The 17,044-nt window shown below is 35.2% G+C and overlaps 1 protein-coding gene across 2 annotated transcripts in view; it reads left to right on the forward strand.

Annotated features, from left to right (window-relative positions):
- LOC131166237 (vacuolar protein sorting-associated protein 53 A) overlaps positions 1 to 17,044 on the forward strand; it is a 116,459-nt gene that overhangs the window by 19,215 nt on the left and 80,200 nt on the right. For both annotated transcript variants that reach the window (XM_058124585.1, XM_058124586.1), the window contains exons 6-9: positions 9,764 to 9,888; positions 11,088 to 11,248; positions 11,347 to 11,488; positions 13,010 to 13,073. In XM_058124585.1, the coding sequence (XP_057980568.1) occupies positions 9,764 to 9,888; positions 11,088 to 11,248; positions 11,347 to 11,488; positions 13,010 to 13,073 (492 nt within the window). The remainder of the gene's footprint in view (positions 1 to 9,763; positions 9,889 to 11,087; positions 11,249 to 11,346; positions 11,489 to 13,009; positions 13,074 to 17,044) is intronic.

Consider the following 17,044-nt stretch of genomic DNA (forward strand, 5'->3'; position numbering starts at 1 on the left):
TAAGAAACTACTGTATTCTGGGGGAAGATTTTCTCTATGAATTCCAGAGGGAAAGTAGGCAGCAGGGTGGTGAATTTTCTGCAAATCACTGAAAGAAGATGAAGGCATATTACAACAAAAAAAGCAGAAAATACTAGGGTTTTTGTGTAAAAATTGTGGTTCCCAGGATATAGAGAAGTATGAGAGAGAGAGCCTTGTGTATATGGGCTTCCCAATGAGCCTAGTCATGCAGGGGTGGTGAAGGATGGAGTTTCTGTTGGTCGGAGTTGGGGGAATTCTGGTGATTCCAGTCAGAAAATTCAGCAAGGAAAGTCGTTGAATTTGGAAAATGTGGATTTGGGAGGTAGAGATTTTTGTACAGTATCTAAGCTCAAATGGGTTTCAAAATTTGAAAAATTTCCCCCTAAGGCTGCTGGTTCCACAGGAAAGTCACTGAGTTTGGAAAGTGGATTTGGCTGGGAGAGATTTTCAGGCAGTATCTAGGTCCAAATCTGTTTCAAATTTAAAAATAAAATTCCCCCCTAAGGTTGCTGGATTCACAGGAAAGTCGTTGAGTTTGGAAAGTGAGGATTTTTCAAATTAAAAAAAATTTCTTCCCAAAGCTGAATTTTGGGGTGAAGTTAATTGAAGTGGAAAAAAATTTTTACTGTACGAATTTTGGATCTGGAGGACTTACTCTAAAGCCTGTATATCTGGTAGGCCTAAGAAAGAAAAAATGGGCTGTCTTAGCAGGTTTAGTCTGGGTGCAAAAAGAGCAGCCCAACTTAACTAAAAACTCAGGATACTCTGAGGGGCCTTCTTTGAATGATGGGAGCCTTGGTTTACTGCCTTTGGGGCCAGAGAGATCAAAGAGAGAGTTGGAGATGGTTGAGTAATCAAGGAGGGAGGAGAAACCTGTTAAGGTGGCTCCATGCATCCCAACCAATATGGAAGAATTACAGGAAGAAGAATCAGAGGAATCTCAGAAAGTACTGAAAAAAATGAAAGGGAAATCTGTTGTTAGTCCTTCTTTCCTACAGATCAGAAAGTGAAGTTATCAAGGTTCCAGAAGGATATTCAGTTCATACTAATAGGGAAGATATTACAAGGAAGGCTGGATTCTTAGAGAAATTTGTGGAAAATACAGGAACATCAAGTATGGAAATGGGCAGGGATCTGACATGAAGAATTCAGAGTCTTATACGCAAAGATGCTGTCTTCCCGATTTTGATACTGAATTGGAAGATTGGTATGAAGATGATAACAACTTGCTGGAACAGATTTGGGAATATGAGGATGTTTGTCTGATTTCATCCTAGATGAAAGATGTGGGAAGTTCAGATGCTGCTGAGGAACTAAAAATAAGTCTTGATGAAGATCAAAATGAAAATCCAAAGAAAGAGGCTTTTTTGAAGGAGATAGGGAATTAAAATAGGTCTGCCTTTTCTGATCAATCTGGTAAGGTTTTTTCAAGCTTTTCTATAGGTTCAAGGATTATTTTTGATGAGGAAGCTTTGGCTGCTAATACTTTCATGGATAATTCTTTTTGTTCCCAGCCTTTATTCCATCCTGTGACTGATCCTAAATTCGGGCTCATAAATTCTGCAATGAGTTAATTAAATCTGGCAAAGTATCCTTCCTACGCCTGTGGCTGACCTAATTGAAACGATTTACCTTTCTTGCCAAAGGGTATTAGGTTCTGTAGGAGGGACGTTAACCCTTGATCCATTGGAAGATGAGAGGGACAGCTGGGACCCACAAAAGCTTATAGACAGATTGGGTTGCTCTCTAGTTAATCCTTTGGGCAAGTGTTAAGGCTGTTGTCTCCCATAGAACCTATGAGAGGGAAAAGAATTGCAAAAATTAGCCTCTACCATTAACTATGGAGGGGGAAGCTTAAGAGATTAGGGGCAGTAAGATGGTAGAATGATGATTTGAGCTGCCCTTGTAAACGTTGTCAGATACATTGTTAAGGTAGCCCCTGACCTAGTTATGCTTCAAGAGTCTAAATTAGAGGTGGTTGATGGTTTTCTTGTTAGGAGCATTTGGGACTCTAAATTCAAAGATTGGGTCTGGTTAGTGTCCACAGGTTCCTCAGGGGGTATTGTGATGATTTGGGACACTAGATTTGCAATAAAATTGGATGTTCTCATTGGTTCTTTTTCTGCCTCTGTTCATTTAGATGTCAAAGATAGGGGCTGATGGTGGGTTTACCTTGGTGAACGGACTGAATAACCCTCAGTTGAGAGGCATCTTTTTTGGATGAATTAGCTGCAATTTTTGGAATGTGTTATCCCTGTTGATGTTGGGGGGGGGGGGGGGGGGGGGGGTTTGGTTTGATTTTAATGTTATTAGGTCCACTTATGAGAGGATGGGAGGTTCCAAAATCACCTCTAGCATGAGGGATTTTGATACTTTGATTAGGGAGTGATTTGAGGAATACTCCACTCTCGAATGCCTAGTTTGCTTGGATTGTAGATGGCAACATGACAGTGGCTACTTGGATTGATAGGTTCTTGTTTACCACTGAATGGAAGATACTTTTCCCTCCCTTACTCAAGAAGTACCCCCTAGAGCAATTTCTAATTATTGCCCTTTGGTTCTTGAATCTAATCCATTTAACGAGGGTCCTACTCCGTTTAGATTTGAGAACATGCGGTTGACTCATCTGGAATTTCAGAGCTTGGTTAGGAATTGGTGGGGTGAGTGCAATGAAAAGATTGAGATATGTGAAAGAACAATAGCAGCAGCAAGCCTTAAGTCCCACTAGGTGGGGTCGGTTACATGAGTCCTTTTCCGCCAATTCACCCGATCTAGAGCATATTCCTCTATTAGATTAAGGGCTATTAAATCCTTTCTCACTACTACATTCCGAGTAATTTTAGGCCTACCCCTTCCTCTTTTCATGCCAGAAACCATAACTAACTCACTCCTCCTTGCAAGTGCTGTAGTAGGCCTGCATTTGAAATGCCCAAACCATCTAAGTGGCCCCTCCCTTATCTTGTTTTCAACTGATGCTATGCCTAAATTTTTGCGTATATGTTCCTTTCTTACTATCTTTTAATGTTAAACCACTCATCCACCTTAGCATACGCTTCTCAGCAACTTTCATTATTTGTACATGTTGTTTCTTAGTTGCACATCATTCTGAACCAAAAAGCTTAGTTGGCCTTGTAGCAGTCTGGTAAAACTTTTCGTTTAAGGGTATTCTATGATCACACAACACACCTAACGCACTCCTCCATTTTACCGAACTTGTCTTAATTCTATGTACTACATCTTCTTCACTTTCCCTTTCACCTTGCATAATAGATAAAAGATATCTAAATCTATCAATGCTATTAATCTCTTGATTATCCAGTTTAATCTTCTCTCTATTGCTATACCTTACATTCTTGAAATTACATTCCATATATTCGGTCTTATTCCTACTTATCCTAAACGCTTTTGACTATAATGTGGCTCTCCAAAGTTCTAGCTTAGATTCCCCTCCACTCCTACTATCATCAATCAACACAATATCTTTTGCTAACAACTTTCTCCAAGGGATCTCATTTTGGATATTCCTAGTAATTTCATCAATCACTGAAGTAAAAAGATAAAGACTCAAAGTGGTACCTTGATGAACATCTATTGAGATTGAGAACTCTGTAGACTCTTCTCCTATGGTTCTGACGCTAGTCACTACTCTATCATACATATCCTTAATGACCGCCATATATCTACTGTAAACTCCCTTCTTTTCTAATACCCACCAAAGCACTTCCCTAGGTACCCTATCATAAGCGTTCTCTAGGTTAATAAAAGCCATATGCAAGTCCTTCTTCTTCTCCCTAAATTTTTCCATTAAACTTCTTAAAAGATAAATAGCATATTGTTGATCTCTCAAGCCTAAAACCAAATTGATTTTTTGAAATCTTCGTTTCTGATCTTATTCTATGTTCAATTACCCTTTGCCATAATTTCATCGTATCACTTATAATCTTAATTCCATGAGATTTATTACTGTTTTGAATGTCGCCTTTGTTTTTATATAGAGGTACTAATGTACTTTTCCTCCATTCTTCTAGCATTTTCTTGGTTTTTATGATATAATTGAATAGATTAGTTAACCAAAAAAATTCCTTTATCCCCAAAACATTTCGACACTTCAATCCATTTATTATTTGGTCCTATAGATTTCCCATTTTTCATTTTTTTAATGTCATCTTAACTTCAAGAACCCAATTTTTACGACTAAATCTCGTATATTTAATCTTCTCTTCATTTGTCACTTCCAAGTTCAATCTTTCATTTTGATTTTCATTGAACAACTTATCTAAGTATCTTCGCCACCTTTATTTTATGTCTTCTTCTCTAATTAAGATATTATCATTCTCGTCCTTTATACATTTTACAAAACCTAAATCTTTGCATTTTCTTTCTCTCGCTCTAGCAATTCTATAAATGTCTTTTTCTCCTTCTTTTGTAACTAGCTTAGTATATCAAGTATCATAAGCTCTATGTTTAGCTTCATTGATTATCTTTTTTTGCAATTTTTCTTGCTTCTTTATATTTTTCAGGATTTTCTATATTTTTACAATTTCGCACTATCTATACCAATTTCTTTTTGTCTTAACAGCCTTTTGGACTTCTTGATCCCACCACCAACTTTCGTTACTACCCAAGTATCTTCCTTTGGATTCACCTAAAGCCTCTATTGCTATCATTACGAGAGAATTCGCCATTTTATTCCAAATAGTATTTGCATCAACCTTATCCCCTATTGTCCAATCACACTCTTTGTTCATTTTATCTTTGAATTTTACTATTTTATCTCCCTTCAAGTTCCACCATCTAGTCCTCTTGTGTTTATTAATGCTATCCTTCTCTTCCATTCTTTAATATATATATCTAATACTATGACTCTATGTTGTGTAGCCAAACTTTCACCTGGGATAACTTTACAATCCTTACAATATGGTCCTTGTTCTCAGTTAAAAAGAAATTTATTTGGCTTTTATTGTACCCACTTTTGAAAGTTATTAAGTGTTCTCTTTTTAAAAAGCAAGTATTTTTAACCAAATCGTAAGACATGGCAAAATCTAAGATTGTATCACTGCACTTATTTTTATCTCCATATCCATGACTTTCATGTATCCTCTCATGCCCTATATTATTCTTCCCAACGTGACCATTCAAACAAGCTCCTGTGAATGTTTTTTCAGACATCAAGATCCCTTGTAAAATACTATTTATATCATCCCAAAATTGTTTTTTCAGATTTTCTGCTAAGCTTATTTGGGGAGCATATGCACTAATTACGTTCACTATATCTGGGCCTAAAACTAACTTGATTGTAATGATCCTATCTCCTATTCTTTTAACATCTACTACATTATCATTTAGGTCTCTATCTACAATAATACCCACCCTGTTTTTATGTTTCTCTTTGCCAGTGTACCAAAGTTTAAATCCTGATTTTTCAATCTCCTTGGCTTTCTCTCCTATCCATTTCTTTTCTTGAAGGCAGAATAAATTAATTTTCCTTCTAAACATTATTTCCACTATTTCGATACTTTTTCCCGTAAGAGTCGCTATGTTCCAAGTTGCTAATCTTATCTTAGTTTCTTATACTAACTTATTAACCCTCTCCTTTTTTATACTGACCCGGTATATTCGTTTCGTCCAGGTGATTTTGGTGAGAATTCATGATAAAAAGATTTGACAAAGTTTTACGTTGGCTGTTAGCTACCTAAAACAACCCTGCGTCTTTATCCAGGCTTGGGACCGATTGCATGTACAAAGACTTTGTGTTACACAAGCGAAGTACATGTTTGTGTTTTATTTTTTTAGCAAACTTATTTTTCAAAGACAGTTTTCTAAGTTGCACCCTACAACTAGTAGAAACTACTCACACAATACAATGCATTTATAAAAGAAAATTGAAAGCATGCAATTTTGAATGTGCATCCAAGCTAGACTAAAATCCATGCAATAGTACTTTCTGGAAAAAGAATAAAAAATAAAAACAAATTTTGTTATATTCCAAGACTTGCAAATGAAAACACAAAAACACAAAAAACAAATATTAAGCCTACAAATCCTAGACACAAAAATCAGCATAGTTAACTAATTATTGAAAAAAAAAAAAAAAAAACAGTAACATGAAAAGAAATAACAAGTGGTGGTTGAAATTAAAAAGGTGAAGACAACTGCTTGAAAAATACCATTTGATGTAGGAAAATTGATGTTGGTAACGATAATCAATTGAAGAATATTTAAGCAACGAGGAATTGCGAGAATTCTCTATCTATATCTCCTATTATATATATATATATTTCAACCAGCACGCATTATTTAAAAGAAATATGATTTAAAGAATGCCAAGTTTTAATGCAAAATAGTGTGGAATTTTATCGAAATTATTTCAAATTCACAGTCCCAAATTCATATTCCCAGATGCAATTTTAAAACATAACTCCAAATAGCAGTTGCTGAGAAACACTATCCTTCCCTCCATATTGCGAGAGAATGCATGCACATACATGAGTTCCATCTACAACACTAATTTAACAAAAAAAAACAATAATAATATTTTTTTGAAAAGAAAAACATGCTTCTAGAACAATTTTTTTTTTTCCAAGTTGAGGGATCTAATGTAGGATGTGTAACATGGGAACAAATCAAACTCCAATCTCAGTTCTTATTAATTTTATTATAAATTTCGTGTTCATTGTTGATAAGGATTTTTTTTTTTTTTAGACTTTTAGGTATTTTAGAGGTTTTAATAGTCAAAATTAAAAAATTTTGGTAGTATACCATATATATATATATATACATATATTTTACATTCTGGGATTTATGAGTTGTCTAGAGGTATTTCATTTTCTCCTAATTTTAGGGTTAATGAGGGTTTTTAAGGCTATAAATAACCTGTAAGGTTGCCAGTCCTCTACACCAATTGATTAATAAAATTTAGTTTTCCTTCTATTTTTGTTCACCTAAAAACCCTAGAATTATCTAGGACAGGAATTGATCGACCCTTAAATCCTATGTGTTAGCTTTGGTGTATTCCCAAGAGGGGGGGGGGGGTGAATTGGGTATTTAAAACTTTTTCCTAGGTTCAACCTGAATAGCAGCAGTACATTCAACCTAGGGTCCGTCTATGCAATTATAAACCCAATCATTTACAATAGTAAAATATAAACATTCATGTGCTGGAATTTAAAATTTGAAAATTAAAAGCACGCACAAGAAATGTTATTGGGGTTCGGCCATATGTGCTTATGTCCCCACTTCTAGTTCGCAAGCCTGAGGATTCCACTAATGGCTCACTTCATGGGTGGAGCGGCACCGGTTGCAACCACGTCAATTCACGGGGCTGACCTCAACCAGCACGCTTTATCAGGATGGCGCACCTAGCTTTCCTAACCGGGTCTAAGCCAGTCCGGGACTATTTATCAGAGCTAGTCTCCCTCTTCAGGCCCACACCTGGAATACAAAAGATATAGGAATTTGCGTACAAATAAAGTACTTTTTACACTAAGCAAATATGCACCAATATGCTCAACTAAATGATGCACTCACAAATAATAGGATATTAAGCTCTAGTGAGATTTCATTAACTCAAGTATTAACTCTCAACCAAATGTATATCAATGTGTGTTTGTGAGAGTGAGGCTTTTGATGTCAAGCCGATATGCTTGTGATGAGATTAACCAAAGGCTCTTAATAACCCTAACACATATCTCAAATAATGTTTCTTAAGTAATAAGCACAGTGGATAAAAGGGTTATTATGCTTGCTCAAAATTTTTCATCAAGGCACAAATCGAGCTTATGAACTCTTGCAATGAGGATACAAGGTTCCTAGCCACTCGAGGGTTTTTCCCAATCAAATATTAATGAGTGAAATATAATGGGAAAAACCTTAGGTATCTCTCCAAAAATCAATGCATGAAACAATTTGAAACAAGGGAGATAATTACCTTTGTAAGAGATATAAGAAACTACCTTTCAAGTTAAGTGGATAGATAAACACAAAAGGTAGAATTTTAGCAATAGGTTTGAAGGATTTTAGGAGTATAAGGATTTTGGTCAAAAATATTTTCTAAGGATTTCTCTTAATCATGAACCTTAATCCATGTTTAATTTCAGCAAATGAAGGGTTATATAAGATATGGGAGAGAATATAGCCGTTGGGGATACGCTGGGTATTTTTTAAAAAAATTAAGTGAGTTTAATAACAATTAACCCAATTTAACTCTCGGTAAAAATTCAGCAACCCGAGAGGGTCGGTCGATCGAAGGTGAGGTTCGGTTGACCAAGTGTTCTAGTTCGGTCGACCAGGTAAAATTTGAACTGGAAGTTCGGTCGACTAGACAATAGGATTCCAAGGCAATTTTTCAATTTTCATGCGGTTTGGTCGACCATGTGGATTTGAACTAAGTGGTTCAGTCGACCGGGCGGTTGGCTAGACACACGTGGGAACTAAGTGTTTAATTAAAGCCTCCATGAAAACATCACCAAATTTCAGAAATGGAGTCCTTAAAAACATGTTCAACAGAACTTCTCTCACAAAATGACAGTCAAACCTTAATGTGCCCTGTCCTTTCCTGAAACACTAGGTTGCTAACTATATAAATGGCAATTTGAATATATCAAAACATATCTATGGCCTTTGTTGTTCTGCTTCAGCACTAGATCTTAATTTGAGAATCATATCTGTGACATAAGAGGATTCAACAACACATTCTCTCTAACAATATGAGCCACAGTGTGGTATTTTTCTTTAGCACTAGATCTTTCTTGCTACGCCGTGTAACAAGATTACCACCCACAAATGTACAATATGCAGTAGTAGATATTGTACAGTCTTTGATCCTCAACGAGCCAGCCTAATGTGCATTAGAGCATGCTTTTAAAGTCGGACAGACTGAAAACCGGGCCAAAACCAAACCATTTGACATTTTAGTTTGGTTTTTCGGTTTCAGTTTTTTGGCTTCAGTTTTGCAAGAAAACCAACCTGGAAATCTGAAACATAAATGCCATTTTATATTTTTATTTTTATATATTTATGTATTCATGGCTCGGTAACATTTTTTTTTTAATAGAATATTGTCAATTTTAAATTCTCTAGGTCTAATTTTGTTCAAACGTTTGTCAGAGTTATACGATGGGTGAGGAGATGTGGGCTTTTTAATCTTTAATAAAAGAGGGGAGCCACCTGCTACTTGTTGATGTGGGACAACTGAGCCTTTTGCCGAAGTTTCAAGTGTGTAGGTTTTATAAATTGCATGTCGCAAAGCAAGCAAAAATAAAGAACATTTAGTAGTAGTAGTCATATTAAAAAAAAATAAAAGGGGGTATGATTAGTTTAAGGCTTCAAAACAAGGGTGAAGTGATGAGGTATGCTTAGTTTTGGGCTTCAAAGTGCATTTTTTCTGTATATATTTTTCCCCACCAAATTTGAGCTACAATGCTGTATTTATTGAAATTATTGAAATTGTCATCAAAATTTACTAAAATTTTGTAATTTCCATAAAAATTCTCAAAAATGAATTTGACAGTTAGTTTCAATTCGACACCCTCTGAAATTTGAAAATTTGATGTTTCAACTGAAATTTAAGTCCTTGCTTGGCGTAATAAGCAGTTTGATCCATCAATTCCTTTTTGAGTTTTTTTATCTAATAAATTTGAGTTTTTTTTTCCTATGCATCCTTTTTATTTTTTTTAAATTTATTTTGTTATTTTTTATATGGAGGTGGATTTCACTTGCTAATTTGGTTCATTACACATTTCAGGCTGTAAACCAATTATGCAGTCATTTTGAAGGCTATAGGGATATTGCAAAGATTACAGAACTCAGGGAGAAGTTTAAAAACATCAAACAGATATTGAAGTCTCATGTTTTTTCTGATTTTTCAAGGTGCTCATCTTTGAAATTAATTGCACATTTTTTTTTATTAATGATGATTATTAGAGTTCTACTTAAGGTCATGACTTGTTATAAGCATATAATTAGGGATTGCCACGGGGAAAACTAATTGGACGAGTACCTTTGCCTTGCTATTAGTGGATTTGGTACTATCGTTTGCCCTGGAGAGGGCTTGGGACATTATGCTTTGTTTCTTTAATCACCATATGAGAATCACCAACAACAGACACTTAAAATTTTTGCTTATTAGTAATGTGCGGGTTCTCTTTTAGTTTTGTGTACCTTGTGTATTGCTGCTGGTGGGAGTGTGTACATATTGATTGCCAATCGCTGTACTTTACTTTATTCTTGTAGGGCTCTATTGGACTTGATGTACTATTAACTCTTTCAATTGTCCTAAACATGTATGACATGGATGAAAAATTTGTTCTTCCAGAAGCTCTAGAGACAACTGGACATTTTTGTCACTATGCATGGTTGATTTCCAAAATTTTTGTTTTCTTTAAAAAACAGGTATGGGCACTCCTCCTCTGTTATTCATCAAAAGAGAGTAGGAAATATGATTGGTGCAATCTTCTCAAATGGGATATTTCCTTCTCTCACTGTTTTAAGAGTGTCCATACTTATTTTTGGAAGCCAACAAACCGTTTTTGGAAATCAGTCAAACATTGTGACAAAAATAGTCTGCTGTAGTCTAGAGCTTGATCAATCTACTCGAAGAGGACATTTATGAGGAGTGCCCATACATATCTCTAGAGCTTGATCAATTTGTCTCTAGAGCATGATCAGTGTCCCCTTTGAGGAGATTGATCAAGAAGTGGCCATACTTGGCTTTTTGAAGCAAGCCAACAATGTTTGAAAATCGGATGTCTAGTGCCTAAACCTCTATCATCCTTTAACTCTTATAAATTCCTTCTCTACAACTCACTAGTTGCCACTCTTGAATAACTCTCGTGTTATATTCCTCATCCAATTCATTTTAGGTTTCTTCCTCTAGCTCATCTCTTCCCTCAAAAAGACATGCTCAAACTTATCAAGTACTTGTGCATTGCAGACTTTTTCCAAGGCTGCAAGAGTGCTTGGTGCTTACATCCACTTAGCATCATAACACTGTTTCTCACTTTGTTTTTATTAGAACAATATGCTACCTTTACTTTCTAAATCATTTTGTCTATCTCTTGCTTACACAGCTTAGGTACAGGAAAAGAGAGTGAAGCAAGTAATTTGCTACAGCAATTATCAGAGGCTTGCTTAGTTGTTGATGCTTTGGAACCATCTGTAAGGGAAGAGTTAGTAAAGAATTTTTGCAGCAGGGAGCTTACATCATATCAGCAGATCTTTGAAGGGGCTGGTCAGTTTGATTTTCTTCTTGTATTATGTTTTAATTAATATTTACCAGTATATGTGAGAATTTAAATTGAGGTGAAATTTTGTTGCATTTCTGCTTAGAGCTGGCCAAGTTGGATAAGACTGAAAGGAGATATGCATGGATCAAGCGTCGACTAAGAACTAATGAGGAAATCTGGAAAATTTTTCCTCGCTCATGGCATGTTGAATATTTGCTATGCATCCAGTTTTGTAAGTTGACAAGGTCAGTTGTTGGGTTGCCTTTAAGTTGAAATCTTAGGGGCTGTTTGGTATTATTTCCATTTTTTGTTTCTGTTTTCATTGCTGTACAATGAAGAAACAAATTACGCCAACATTTGTTTGCATTGCTAGTTTTCTGTTTCTATTATTGGTTTTAAGCTATTTTTGAAAAAAAATTGAAAATTGGATTTTTTGTTTTTTAGTTTTGGCATCTTGTTAGAATACATTAGTATCTAGAATTAACATTTGCATATTAAATCTTTCATTTTGTACATAATTTTTAATTAAAATTGAAATTGAATGACAATGTGAATTTGAAACATAATTAAAATACAAATATCCATAAAATTTCCTAAAATTTGAACAAAATATTAGTCATTTAAAAGATATTTTTTACTAATTTCAGTTGTCATGTACAATAAGATGGTTCTTGTAGAACTAAAAGTGACTACTGAAATATAGTAATTATGTTTGTAATAATAATAAATTCTATTTTTATTATAATTTTTTGGAGAGCAGGCCTTGGATCAATGGTAAGGTTGGTCCTTAGCTACTAGTTGGTCATGGGCCTGAGTCGAAGGAAACAATCTCTCTGCGTAAAAGAAAGGGTAAGGCTGCAAATATTGTGATGACCCTCCGCTATTCTTGCAAAGCGGGGAGCCTTGTGGCTCTGGTACGTCTTTTTTTATAATAATATTTTTTAATTTGTATTATTTCTGTATTTTTATTCTTTTAGTCATATTTTTAATTTTTATTTAATTCAAGGACAAAAATGAGCATTTCAATTTAGTTTTTAATCTGTTTTAGTTTTAGAAATATCTTTTTTGATAGAAGGAGAAGAAATATTATTAATTAGAATGAATGTGCAGAAAAAAGGGGCATAAAAATCATTCTAAGAAAGAAAAAGAATGAAAAAGTGAAAAGTTAAAATCAAAATAATACATCCTTCCATTCACCTTGTAAATTCGAAAAACACACCCCCTTAAAATATCCATCTGCAAAAGCCCAAAGTCATGCCAAATACTGAATCCTATCCCAAAGCAAAGTTGAAGACATTTTCAGTGGTAAAAAGCCAAGAATTCTTGTCCATTCAGATACACTACATATCAGAAAAATACCACACTTCCACAGACTGCTGGTTTTATTTTTAGTTTGTTTCTGGTTTCATTTTCATGATTTTTCACAATGATACCACGGGGCCCTTAGCAACTAAGCATGTAATTTTTCTTTCAGAGGTTTTCATTGGAGTGAGGATGGTAATAGATTGTGCAAGTGTGCTGCTTTTCGTGTTTTATGGGGGATTTTGTTGGAAAGAAATGCACACACCAAATGATATATTTTACCATTGTTTTATAAAAGAATATGGTTCTTCTTTCCAATGGATAATTTTGTGCTGGAATTCAGATTGTGCTGCATGATTATTTCACAGCTCAATGTGCACAAATCTTCTTATGATTTATATTACTATTTTCTCTTTCCTATGATAATTCTTTATAGAGTTGTGTTGTGGTTGTTTTTTTTTCAGGACACAACTTGTGGAGATCCTTGACAACCTAAAAGACAAGCCAGATGTTGGGACATTATTGTTGGTAAGCCAGAGTTCTGGACTATTTTTGTTTGTTGTAGTTGATGGATCCATATTTAATTTAATTTAATTTTTTTTTTTGCCTTTCACAACTATGTGCAGTTGGCTAGTAAGATTCTGGTCTGCTATTGTAATTTACGAGTGGTTTAAACTTGAAACTGAAGGATGTATTGGCTGACACAAAGGACCATTTGCTTAAAGTTTAAGGTTCTTTACTTGTAACTTGTTACCAATAAGTTTTTACCAAGTTGATAATGGGACTTTGACCTAAAGTATTTACTCCTCCTTTATAGCTTTGGTGCCTAAAAAATCTAAATCTGTTAAGGTTGAGGACTTTAGACCTATTAGTCTTCTTTCTAGTGTGTGCAAAATTATTACCATGGATTTAGCCAATATGTAGAGTGCAGGGGTTGCTAATACAATCTCTTGTGCCCAAAGTGCATTTTTTTTTTTTTGGGCCGGGGGGGGGGGGGGGGGGGGGGGGGGGGTGGGGTGGTGCAAATTGTGGATGCCATTCTTGTGGCTATTGAGGTGGTAGAGGATTGTCTTAGGAATATGAAGAGGGCGTTTGTTTTGAATTGGACTTTGAGAAAGCTTACAATAGAGTAAGTTGGAGGCTTGGAGCTTTTTGGATAAAGTCTTTGCAAGGAGGGGTTTTGGTGAGCGTTGGCATCATTGGATTAGGAGCTGTCTTTCTAACGTGTCGTTTTTGGTGATCATTAATTGTGAACCCAAATCTTGGTTTAGCAACTCTAGGGGCATTAGACAAGGTGATCCTCTATCCCCTTCTCTATTTGTTCTTGTAGAGGATGTGTTGAGCATGGTTGTGGATAAGCCGTGGAGAGGGGGCTGGCTAGGGGTGTAAAAGTAGGGAGGGAGGATGTGGTGGTCTCCCATCTCCAGTTTGCTGATGATACCATTTTCTTCCTTGATGATCATAGTCCTTTTATGTGTATTTTGGGTATTCTCCAAATTTTCGAGAGGGTGTTTGGTCTCAAAATTAATATGGGGAAGAGTGGATTAGCATCTTTGAATGAACTTGACGAGTGTGTTAGGGAGCGGGCCATTGAACTGGGGTGTGAGTGTGTGACATTCTGGATTGGGCATCTAGGGGTTCCTTTGGAGGGGGGGATCCTATAGCAGCAGAGTTTTGGAGTCCAGTGGTGTAGAGGGTGATGAGGAGGTTAAATGGGAGGAAGGGGGCTCTCTTCTCTTTAGGGGGTAGAATTACTTTGACTTAGGCTTATCTTTCAAGCATTCCTTTTTATTTTTTGTTTTTTTTTAAGATTTTGAAAGGGATTTCTAGTAAACTGGAGAAAATCATGAGAGACTTTATGTGGTTTGGAGTGGGGGGCCATAGGTATCACTTAGTCAAATGAGATGAGGTTTGTAAGCCAAAAAAGGAGGGTGGGTTGGGTCTAGGTAAGTTGGTTTCTAAAAACACTGCCCTTTTAACTAAATGATTGAGGTGATTCCCTCTAGAAGAATCTACCCTTTGGCATTGAGTAATAAGAAGCAAGTTGGGCTGGATGTTCCTTGGGGAGTTTGTGGAGGTCCATTTCTTAGATTTGTCCTTCCTTTACCCCATACACTAATCTTGTGGTTTGGGGGGGTGGGTCATGTATCCACTTCTAGAAAGACCCTTGGCTAGGTAATGAAGTTTTATCCCCCTAACCCACCCACCCCCCCTCCCCCCCCTTCTTTTTTTTCCTTGTCTCTTTTGTTTGTGTGCTGAGAAAAATAGAGCCATATCGTTTTTCCTTAGGGATTTTGAGTAGTCCTTTTTGGTTTCCCAGAATCTTCATTTTAGGAGACATCTTAATGAGAGGGAGATGGAGGAGTTGTCTTCTTTGCCATCCTTATTGAATGGAAGTAATCTTTCGTTTGGGAGGGATTTTCGCACTTGGTCCTTGGATTAGTCAGGAGTGTATTCTTGCCAATGTTTTCTTGAATTCTTGATCCGTTCTAATTCTTCATTTCCACTCTTTCCTATAATTTGGAAGACTAAGGATCCCTAAAAAGTTAAGGCTTTCACTTGGTTGGTTGTGCTTAATAAAATAAATACTAACAACTTGTTGCAAATCAGAAGACCTTTGAAGGCTCTTTCTCCTAATGTTTTTGTGCTCTGTTTTGAAGGACTCTGAGACAGCTTCTCCTCTCTTTTTACACTGCGACTTAAGTTGGAGGATTTGGAATAAGTTGTCTGGTATTATGAGGTAGAGTTGGGCATGCCTTGTATCGGTGGAAGATTTATTTGCAATTTCTTTCACAGGTTTTGGAAGGATACCGCCTCATGGAGGTGTGGTGTATTTGCAATGTTATGGGGTTTATGGATGGAAAGGAATGCATGGATTTCCTCTGGGAAAAGATTAGTTTGACCACTCGCCGGTCCATGGAGACTCGTCGACTGGTTTTTATCTTTTTTATTTATTAAATTTAATAATTTGTTTTGATTTTCAAAAATTCATAAAAAATGATTTTTAATTGCAGAAAAAAATTATGAAAAAATAGGAGGCAGCCTAAAACAATTTTTTTTTTTTATAAATGTTTTCCTGATTTTTTTTTATTATTTATTATCTATTTTTATTTTTCTTCTAATTTAGCTGTTCCTAATTTAAAAAAATTATTTTATTTAGTTTTTTTCCTTAAATTTCTGTTTTATAATTTTAGAAAAACCCATTTAAACATTTATGGATTTTTGTATGGATTTTTATTCATCTTGAACATATTTTTTATTAAATTTTATTGTATTTTCTTATATTTTTCAACGCTTATAAATTGATAAAAATTCATAAAAATTGCAGAAAATTTCTGAAAAATACAAAAAATTTTCAGAGGTTTTCATTCTGTTTTTAAGGTTTTTCAAATGTATTAGGTAGATTTACATTCATAATTTGAATGTGAGAGTCAAAAAATGTAAAATCCTAAGTCCTAGTGGCACTCGGTACCTTATTTTGCGTGCTATTGGGTATGTTTGAATGATATATTCATGCCAAAATGCAGTGGAATGGTGTTCTTTGAATGTTTATTTGGAGATGAATGTTAGTTTGAGTTGCATGCATGCTTTCAATGATATGTGTTGCCTTTTTGCTATAATGTGATTGGATTTTACAATCAGTGAGGAGATTAGGAGAGTTTCCTTGAAAAACGAGCTAGAAGTGGTTATGTTTCAGGAAATGAGGAGTTGGAGAAAAAAGGCCAAATTCAAGTGGGCTGAGGATGGTGACTGCTACTCATCTCTTTTTTTAAAGACTAGCTAATGTGAAAAGAAATAAGAACTTGGTTAGAGAGTTAGATGTGGGGGATGGGATAGTGTCTAATAATCAATGTCATATTGCTTTTGTTATCACCAACTCTTTCCTGGGCTTGTATATAGAGGAGGATCATTGCAGGCGGATTAGATAACCCTATATCTGCTGATCAGATGTGTTGGTTAGTAGGGTTGTTAAAAAATATTTGAAAACCAATCCAATCCAAAATGAACTGGAATTTCAATTTATAGATTTGTTTAGTTCGGTTTTGGTTTTTTGGTTTTTTTTCCTACGTTTTTTGATTATCGGTTTGATTTTTGTTTTTATGTTCATGAAACATTGGTTACCCAAACTGAACAGATATATGTATTTATTTACAATATGTATCAATTATTTTATATATTATTATATAATAATATATATAATATATCTTAAAGTTACAAAATAGTCTGCACAAATATTTCTTGGGTGATTAATTTATATAAATAAAGTATAAATGCACACACTAAATCAAAAACCGAGTAAAATATCTCATTTTTCTTTATAAAAAAATTATAAAATTGGTTTGAATTGGATAACTGAATTGAATTGTCGGTTAACCGGAACATCAGTTAGCCGAAGGGTTCGGATCGATTTCAGTTCATAGAAACACTGAACCTAAACTTTTGGTTCAGTTCAGTTTCTTGAGGTTCGGTTTGGGTAACTAAACTATGAACACCTCTAA

This window comes from Malania oleifera, chromosome 10 (genome assembly GCF_029873635.1).
Source record: "Malania oleifera isolate guangnan ecotype guangnan chromosome 10, ASM2987363v1, whole genome shotgun sequence".
In the NCBI taxonomy this organism is placed as follows: Eukaryota; Viridiplantae; Streptophyta; class Magnoliopsida; order Santalales; family Ximeniaceae; genus Malania; species Malania oleifera.